Below are 10,367 nucleotides of genomic sequence, written 5' to 3'. Positions count from 1 at the left end.
TGACTTCTCCTTCACCCACAGAGACAGACGCCTGGAGAGATATCCCAATAACCCACACGCACACAGTATGGTCTTAGGAATTTACTCTGATCTTTATTTGACAAGGTGGTCTTTTTATACAAGACGGGGTTGTGTTATTCTCGTACAGCTATTTAAGTTTTAGCCATATATAGTGTTATTTGATACATTGCAAGGCATACATTGTATTTCAAAGAATTTACAATTTTTGCCATCTGCTTACAATTAAACTGAGTAGATAGAAGAAGAAATACAACTTCCTTATACAAATATATATGGCTCAAATTAACTCTTAGCTATACAGTCCTTCAGGTGTCATTCCTAACACATGTCATTCAGGTCATGATGCTGGCTAGCAATTATAATATTAATAAACAGGATTTTTATAGTGTTAAGATATTATGCAGCTATGTAACTTCTATAGGGGTGCGAACATTAAATAGCAACGCGTTGTCCTGCTGTTTTAACGGCAGAAACTGTTTCTAGTGGGTTCACCCTTTCTCAATGTCCTAATGTTTATGCTGCCTTCTGGACACTGTCAATTACGCAAAAATCCTTTCTGCCTGCTGTCACTTTGCCTGTCATTTTTCAGAAAACCACAAGGTCTTTTGGAACTTTTGTATTTTTTCCTTGTTGCCACCATTCTCCTACACATACCTAGTAAATTTTGTGGTTCTAACCTTTGAAGGGGCTTAGCTATTAATGTTTAAAGTCTGCCCATTGACTTTAATGGAATTCGCAAAATCGATTCCCCGAAATTACGGGAACCCGCTGGAAGTTCGAGGTAATTTTCGCGAAATTGTCAGAGGCCTTCTCGCTCATCCCTAGTAATAACTAAAGGTATGCAAGAAATATGTCACCTAAATGTTCAATATATGGAAAATGTACTAATAAGTTGATATAATAACAAAACAGAAAGCTAATAAAATAAACATGTCAGAAACCAGAATGGCATAAAATTCAATACTGCCAACTTCTAGCTACAGAGCTATGAATACTATGCAATCTATCTTGCTGCTGGTTTAGAAGTCAATCATGGTGCTTGGAGTCTATCCATAAAGCTCTGTTGTTGCAATACAGAGGGAGCATTGGGAGTATTGTCTTTATAGGTGAAGGAAATTCTGGATGCCTTGAAAGCAATTCCTCCAGAAGGAATTTCCAAGTACCCTAATTTAACAACTGATATTGGATGCAAACAGCTATGTAGCTAACTAATATGAATGAGGAGTTTTCTTGTTTTTTTGGTGGTAGTCAGAGAATGTGATGTTATTATTATTATTATTATTATTAATATTATTATTATTATTATTATTATTATTATTATTAATAAACAGGATTTATATAGCGCCAACATATTACGCAGCACTGTACATAAATAGGGATTGTAAATGACAGACTAACACAGACAGTGATTCAGGAGGAGAGGACCCTGCCCCGAAGAGCTTAAAATCTAGTATGTTACTTACTAAATACTTTAAATATAGGCTTTGTATCCATATTAACGATTACCCAATATGTTAGAAATATGTTTATACAGTGCTGTCAAATAATTCCTACAACTTCTTTCTGTCATTACTCTGTAGAATCACTGTGACTGCAATGTGCAATATGGACTTCAGTCGATTTCCTTTAGACACCCAGACTTGTACCTTGGAGCTGGAGAGCTGTAAGTAGTAACCATCACACAAATATCTTTTTACTTGGCTTCCTCCATTATAATGGAAAAAAAAACTGAGCAAAAAACCTAAAAATTCATATTATACTATGTTATGGTTTTTGGTCAATCTTGTATTTTTAGTTCTTTTGAAGTTTACCTGACAATCTTTAGGATCATTTAATTCAGGATGAATATGGTTTTGCATTTGGTAACAGATCTGAAATCCATAAAACCAAAGCAACATTGAAAATAAAATGCGTGTAACTTATTTTAAATTGAGATCCTAATTTTTTGTAAAATTTGGTAACATTTGTGTCAAATAAATAGATACTAAATATATCTCCCTTACAAATTATGTGCACCTGCGTAACAGCAAAAATTATGGAACTTAAATTGATGATAAGCTATAAAAGCTTAAAAATTCTTTGCAGATCATCAGTTTAGAATTACCAAAAAAAGGAGCTGCCTCCTTGTAGCATGTTCTTTGTTTATGCATTGCTTTATTTGTCCCATAGTTTACAAATCTTTAGGTTATGGAGCACACTTTACAAAAGTGCCTTGATGCAGCTGTGTGGCTTTACATGCATGTGTTTTCAAATGTGTGCAACACATTGTATTGCTCTGCTCATTTCAATGCCTGCCATTTTTGTAGGCATTGTAGGTGTATGTGAATGTAAGTGCTTGGCATTGTTGATTACCTGTAAAGTGTTATACTACATTTGTTGCTACATATTGCCCAGCCATACCAATTAAAGTCTCTACTGACCACTGAGTTTGGATTGTTAAATAGTGTTGTTGAGTTTAACTATGAGTGTGGAGAGGGGGTGATCTTAATGCTAGCTTGAGCAGAAGGCAAAGTCTAATCAGGATCCTATTTGGAATCCAGGATTCTTCTCAAGTACCGTTGACAATCAAAAATCCGGCAACCTCCGGACCTGAGGAGTGCCGGATTTTCAGAAATTCCAGATTTTTGAAGGTTATACTTACCTCTACACACAGGCCAGCCTTCCTCTTGCAGCACTTGCGGACATCTGGCACAGTTCCATGATGCAGGCAGCAGGGACGTCTCAGCGTGTATTTAGTGTAGCAAGCAAGACTAAACAGCTGTTTCTGCAGAACAGTGCCATCAAAACATAAGTGGCCAAACTGTGTATTACAGTGCCTATATTGAAAATGCGATCCGAAATTCATGCCGGAAAACTGAAGGAATCAGATTATTGATGCCCGGATTTTCGATTGCCAACTGTATAGATAACTTGAGCAGTAATGCTTATTACATGCTTTGTAAGACCTTAATTTTGTAGCAGTTTTTGCGGTATATCAAGCAGAGTTATTTATCTCTAGTGAATATTAACTTTAATGTTTCTTTTTTCCAAGATGCATATACTGATGAGGATTTGATGCTCTACTGGAAGAATGGAAATGAATCTTTGAAAACAGATGAGAAAATCTCATTGTCTCAATTCCTAATTCAAAAGTTTCATACTACATCTAGACTAGCCTTCTACAGTAGCACAGGTAACAAGAACTACAGCTATAAGTTCTACAATATACATTATTTTTTTTATTTAACCACCCGGCCGTTAAACCCGACCTTGGTTCGGGGTAAAAACACTTAAAAAAAATTTTCATGAAAAACAGTGTACCGCTTTTGGTACAGAAATCTAGACATCAGTGAAACGCCCAGGTGGTTAATATTTGCAACCCTATAATAAACACAAAAAATTATCCTCGGGGTATGTGTGTTTTGGAGGTATTCCTGTATGTCTTAGATGTCAAAATGTCCACAGCTTTACTGAACAATACTATAGTTATCTCACAAAACAAATTAGATTGCATGTTACTTATTTTGCTGGCACAAGTAGTTGTATGTTTTTATGTCAAAAATCCAAAAGGAAAACCTTTGAGACATGCCCAAGTTTTTCCACAGTAACTTCCACATAAAAATGCAGTCCGTTTTGATGAGAGACTTTTCTGTATTGGTACTCAGTATAAAAGTGTAAAAAAAAGTCTATTGTATAACTCTCCTGATAAGGTGCAAGATGCATAAGGTAATATACAATGCATATAGTTACAATCTATTTGAGATCAGAAAGTTTAACAAGGCCATGCAGGCTGAATTCACGCAAAAGAGCATTCAATATCCATCTTGTTCCAACCTTGGACAGACTTTGACAAGGAGAAACAAAACAAATCAATAGACAAAATTGACAACATGTGCACGTGAGTTGTGTTGTCCATTTTAAGTCCTATAAAAATGCATAGGTATGTCGGCTATGAATTCAGCATTTGTAGCACCTATGTAATAGTTGTAACACTTTTTTTTTATTTTATTTTTTTTCCTAAATCCTTTTGGTATTTAAAACAAATTGTAAACTCTTTCTCTTCTAGGCTGGTATAATCGACTGTATATTAATTTCACACTGAGACGTCACATCTTTTTCTTCCTACTGCAAACATATTTCCCTGCAACTCTAATGGTCATGCTGTCCTGGGTCTCATTTTGGATAGATCGCAGAGCTGTTCCTGCCAGAGTTTCCCTTGGTAAGGCAGCAATCCTCTTTAAGTACACTTGGGTGTGAAATCAAAGGAGTTCACTAAAATAAGTAAATAAGTGTCTAATAAAAAGTATAATATATTATGCACTAAGATGTGCAGGATTTTGCAGCAGATATGAAAAATATTTACATTATATAAAATGTATTTAATTTTGATATGAAATGAAAAAAAAATGCTCTAATGTAAAGTGAAGCCTTCAAATACAGGGTATTTAGCTTTTTATCTAGGCATTTCTATATCACTCATCCTCTTTTTCAATGTTCAGTAGGCTAGTGACCTGGGAATCTATTTAGTGACTTCTAGAAAGTGTGTTTAATAAAAGAACTTTAGTGTACTAGAAAGACTTGCTGTTGGCTCTTTGCTGTTTTTCTAACACAAGAAACCCGATGTTTCAAAGTTTCCATAATACACCAAGTGGTTACCTTATCAGAACCACTAATCAAACTAATTGTTGGACAGTTTAATGTGAGGAACATAGGGAACAACTACAACTTGACTGCAGTGGTTTACTTAGAATTGAGTGGGAATTAGACTTTAGAACACTTAAAAAAGTTTCCTGTATTGTATCAGCAACACTGAGCTGTTAAATGATCACTAAGGAGAGAACTTGTTAGCTGTATTTACTATAACAAATGGTTTTACTAGTTAGGGCCCTTTTTTAAGTACTGTACACTGTAGTGTAGGTCTCTGCATGTTGGTTGTATTTACCTGCATTTTGCCATTTAGAGTAATTTAAAGCATTATAGTTGAATCCTTAAAAACACTTCTTTTTTTAGATAGATATTTGTTCATAGAAATATGATGACCTTCACAACATTTAGACACATGCTGATCTGGCTACATAAATGATTTATTGACCTAATCCTGGCACAGCAGCTAAGTGTTTACATGACTTATAAGATCTTCTAATTGCTGGCAAAATGTTGTTGTTAAACTAGTTAAGAGAAAAATATATTTGAAAAAATTGTTAGGTATCATGTCACTACATTGCAGTGCACATTTCACTCTTTTTCATGCCTTTTAAACATTCCTTTATTTAAAAGCATTTTACCAAAGCAAATGGGGTTTGGTGATGATATGCTATCTGAATTCTCTATTAAGATTTTATTAATTTTTTTTGCTTCAGGTATAACAACAGTGCTGACCATGTCAACCATCATCACTGGAGTGAATGCATCCATGCCCCGAGTATCATACATTAAAGCTGTTGATATTTACCTGTGGGTTAGTTTTGTTTTTGTTTTTCTATCGGTGTTGGAATACGCTGCTGTCAATTACCTGACTACAGTGCAAGAGAGAAAGGAGAGAAAGATGAGAGAAAAGGTAGGACTAACAGCTATTTAAATTCACCCAGTAGAGGTTTTCCTTGAAATTTAGATTTTTCTATTTTAGACACAGTTTTGTACAATGAGTCTGATTCATTAAAGCTCTCCAAGGCTGGAGAGGATACACTTTCATCAGTGAAGCTGGGTGAACCAGCAAACCTGGAATTATTTTCCTAAAATCATTTTGCTATTTGTTAGCAATTTTTTTCAATCTTGGACCATATCCATTCCTGATTTTTTGGAACCCAGGGTTCAATGATAAAAGTGTATCCTTTTCGTTTTAATCAGTTATATATATTAGGACAACGTTATAAGACAACATTTATCATGATTATGAATTTTAAATTTCAACACATTTTCTCTGCTACATCAATCTCATTTATCAAATGATTCACAAAGTAGATGAATGAACACAGGGATATTTAAGCCTAATGGTGATATAACTAAATCCTACAAGCTATTTAAATCCTGAACATATAGCCTGGTTTAAATTAAGTCCTCTTAAATAAGGATGAAAAGCAAGCTGGGATACATGTGTGGTGTGTTTGTGGTCATTTTATAAATAGACCCTGTGGGACTGATTTAGAAATATCCTCTTCCTCTTGGAGAATTTTAATATCAGTGAAATTTGGATGATCCAGAAAGCCTGGAATGGATTTCTTAAAAGCCATTTGCTATTCTTTAGCAAATGTTTTCAATCCTGGACCAAGTTCATTCCAGGTTTGCCGGATCGCCCAAGTACACTGATGAAAGTATATCTTCTCCAGTCTTTGGAAGCTTTATTAAATCGGGCTAATCTGCACTCCATATGCTTACAGAGGCTCATTTTAGTGTATTTTATATATGACTACAAATAGTTCACAAAACAGAAATATATTTTATAATTAAAAAGGACGTTATTGCCGGCCTCCTTCGAAAACGACTAATATGCATATAATCTTGTGTCCATTCTGGTCATTAGCTCAATACACATCTACAGTAAAAATGTGCCACTGGCATAAAAAACATGGCAGTCCAACTATTTATTTCCTTCCTCCTGGAGAGGAGATCTCTTTTGTATAGTCAGTGCTTCACTGCCACTTAAACCTCTAAGCCATGGCCAATAGCAGGTTTTGTGTGATATCAAAGCACTGATTGTCTGGCCTTACATATAAATGTTCCTAGGCATCTTTAATATATTGTATTTTTTATTATTTCTGAAAACAACTTTCTATTAGAAATGATCCAATCATGTACCGTGGATTAGCTTGGGGCACAGACCCATGGAGAAATTCAGATAAGCACTTTTAACTTAGCTTGGGCTTATGAATGCCTTCAGCAACATTTGTAAACATCTTCATGACATAATTTCCCAAGATGACCCCGATGCTGGTATAATCAGTATGTATCACGTAATAAGGCTTTGGCTTTTGTAAGTAAATATTTAAATTAAATGTTTAATTAAAATGTTACAAACACAAAAATAAATTTTATTATGGACCTAAATTAAGGCCACAATGTCCTTTGTTACAGTTTAGGTTCATTATTTTTAAATTATAAACATCTTTTTTTTAATATAGCGTAAATCAGCTACTTAATATGCTTTAATCAATTTGTTTTGTGCAGAAATGCAATGAGCTGTGTAAATAATGTTCTTTGTTTAAAAGCTCACAGCAGGAAGATACAACTAATCAGAATTCACTGTTCCTCTTTAGTTTCCCTGCACATGCGGGATGTCTCATACAAAGACAATGATGCTGGATGGAATGTATGGAGACCCTGAAACCAACAGTCTGGCGGGATACACTAAAACTCCAATTACTACAGAAGATGTGGAGAAGCAGGACAAAATGGTTGTGCACATGACCTTGAATTCAAATTCCAGCACCTCAAGGAAGAAAGGACTTAAGGGCCATGTTGGCTTGCGGCTAATGCAGAATACTCACACAATTGACACATATTCTAGGCTGATCTTCCCAGCGTCGTTTATCTTTTTTAACTTAATATACTGGTCTGTGTTCTGCTAAAGTCATTGTGGAGGACTCTCTTCATCCTTAAGACTTTTTCACAATGGGAATAATGGGAATGTGGGATCTAGAATAAAAGCCTTTGCTATTTTATAATATTGCTAATTACGATTGCTATTATCCTTTATATAAACAAATACCTCAGTATAATGGCAGTGGATTCCATCAGGTATGTCAGTTCACAAGAATGAGATGAAAAAAAATGCCCTAAAGCCTAAATAAATTTACATTTTTACAGTCCCAGTTTTTGATTAGACAGATTACAGTCTATTTTTTAATTTAATGGGCTACATTTGCTTTCATGTATTTAGGGACTCAGTGGTTGTTATGGTAGACAGTGTACTTCTGTGGAGAAAAATATTGGATCAACCCAACCCCCAGTCAACCAATGCTGCAGTACTAACACACATTAACTGAGACTAATCTAGATAGATAGACTAATAGACTAGATAGACTAATGCAGGTGAATAAGCCTTTGTGATGGTTCATCACAATGAACCATTATATGACAGTAGGTACAGGATACATACAGACATCTTGACCATCTTAATTCCCAGATTGCCATGCATACACTTTGTGCAAATGGTACTTTAATAACAACATCAAAACAGAATATACTTCCAAGCAGCTATAGTCGCCTGTGATGTCACCTTCCCACTGGTGCAGAAAGTTTGGTGTGTGGCGAAAAAGGCCGACCAAGAACTTGGGCAGAGAGATCCAGTGTGTGGGTGATTGAACCTTCTGCCATCCATCCATAGATTTAACTTTAGTCTTGGATAAACATAATTTATAACACCTTGTTTCATCATCCCAAGCTACTTTAATTTATATCTAAGATAACTAATTTCCCTAATAGAGAATGTACATGAAAAGGGACATGTACTGTTACACCGTTGGTGCAAGGCACAAGTACTCTGGTTAGGTTAGAAACTTGTCAGAAGATTTTCGGGGTGATTAGATATGTAAACTTTATCCAACCACAGAAAATTTTTCTTTTACATGCATAGGCATGTTGGGCTCAATAAAGAGTCAATAATTGTTCTCTTGCAGGTGGAAGAACCCCAACCAGACACCTGTGGTGTCAGTATCCACATAGAAAACATTAGCAATTACCCAAACATTATTCCAGTATGGTCATCTGCAAATTCTACTGAGGTTTGTCAGGTTTGGTGAGATCAATTATCTCATATCAATGTTCACTTTCATTATTACAGGTATGTATATCACAGCTATGAACCCCCTGTATAGGCTGCACACCCCTAAACCAGCTTTGCATCTCTGTTATACATAAAATTACAGATAGGCAGGTGATTAGATTTAGATCTCATATCTTGTTCAGCAGGTTTTCATCTTTCACATTGCAGAAGACGATCACAAGGAACCTCACTATTGTGTTCTTGGTGGGCACATAACTAAAATACTCTAACAATCACATAGCAAACCTTAATATACAATTTTAAAATGCATAAATGTAACAGACTACAAAGAAAATGTTGTTGTGTTATCTACAGAGATGCTTTTCAGATCAGTTGACAAACTTTGCTGACAATTTGTGCTTTGCTTTTATTCATTATATTTATATTATATACATTATTATTGTATATCTGAGGCAAACAGAGTTAACACATGGTAATCATTTCTAAACAAACATAACTATTACGTGTCCCATAGTGCAGCAGCTAGGAATGACCAGGTAAGATGAGAGCTGTCTAAATTCTCTTATAAGCTAACACAATTATCTGTATACAGCATAATAAATGAATATATTTCTTTAATGGCTTGGTATAAATACAAATATATAAAACGATTATACCTGACACACATCTGCTTTTATTATGATAAGCAGAAATTTAATCAGCAAAATCAATGATCAATTTCCATTAGTTCATGTGTTACAGAGTGGACCTGAAAGGTAAAAACTGAGTTCCATTATACCAGAATATAGCTACTGACCCTCATAATGTTCTTAGGGGCACATTATGGCATCCAAAGTATTTACACATCATGCAACACATGAACTGTAGTTCATGACAGTAGCCTTTGTATTCCCAAGTCTGAACCTTAACATTGACAGCTTAGACAGTTAGACAGCTTTACAGGGCCAGATTAATACAGCCAAAGGATTGCTATCATACAGAGTTTTTACAGTGTAATACACTATGTGGCCTAGTTATAAAGAACTGAACAAGTGCCAGAAAACAATTACAGTATTTTATTAAAACAAAATGTTATTTTTAAGTTGGCAATTAGTTAAAATTATTGCTTCTTTTGCTGTTGAAATATGATTGGCAAAATTTTTAAAACACTTTAAATATCACCAGAGTGGCTTTGCCACTTTAAATGTGTGGAGCACCATAAGCCACAAGGAGATTTTGTGTTTTGTAAGACATGGCACACCTATCTTCACTGTTTGAATAAACTCCAAAAATACAGCTCAAGCAGAAGAATTTATAGAAGCTTTGATCCTGGGTGAATAATTCTACCAAGAGAATGACATTTCAGGTTAACTTGTGATATAAATCAGAAGATATTAATCACAATTTAGCCTCCTCCAGCTCTAATTTGTGTATCATTTCTTTGGCTGGTATAATTGCTAGTTAAGAGCCCATTGCACCATTTCAGTTGCTAACTCGTGATGCATGAAGGTTGCAAGCAGTATTAGTATTAGCAGATTGGCAGCCTGACATGAGTTATGTCATATTTGTGTAAGAGGGGCAGCACAAAGGACACCTCTGGTGCAATATAAAAAGTAGGGAATCACAGTCTTGCAGCAGTAATACAAATCAAGAAAAGAAAAAAGAA

The 10,367-nt window shown here is 35.1% G+C and overlaps 1 protein-coding gene across 2 annotated transcripts in view; it reads left to right on the top strand.

The window, feature by feature from the left end:
- LOC140328797 (gamma-aminobutyric acid receptor subunit rho-2-like) overlaps nucleotides 1-10,367 on the top strand; it is a 30,378-nt gene extending 20,011 nt beyond the window's left edge. The window contains exons 5-9 of one of the 2 annotated variants that reach the window (XM_072408644.1): nucleotides 1,602-1,684; nucleotides 3,053-3,193; nucleotides 4,067-4,219; nucleotides 5,361-5,557; nucleotides 7,254-10,367. In XM_072408644.1, coding sequence (XP_072264745.1) covers nucleotides 1,602-1,684; nucleotides 3,053-3,193; nucleotides 4,067-4,219; nucleotides 5,361-5,557; nucleotides 7,254-7,565 — 886 coding nt within the window. In that variant the 3' untranslated portion in view covers nucleotides 7,566-10,367. The remainder of the gene's footprint in view (nucleotides 1-1,601; nucleotides 1,685-3,052; nucleotides 3,194-4,066; nucleotides 4,220-5,360; nucleotides 5,558-7,253) is intronic. The other variant, XM_072408645.1, reaches the window with a different exon arrangement.

Source organism: Pyxicephalus adspersus, chromosome 4, assembly GCF_032062135.1.
Source record: "Pyxicephalus adspersus chromosome 4, UCB_Pads_2.0, whole genome shotgun sequence".
NCBI classification, from domain to species: domain Eukaryota; kingdom Metazoa; phylum Chordata; class Amphibia; order Anura; family Pyxicephalidae; genus Pyxicephalus; species Pyxicephalus adspersus.
Note: the sequence above shows the minus strand (reverse complement) of the source record. Positions and strands in the feature narration are given on the sequence as shown.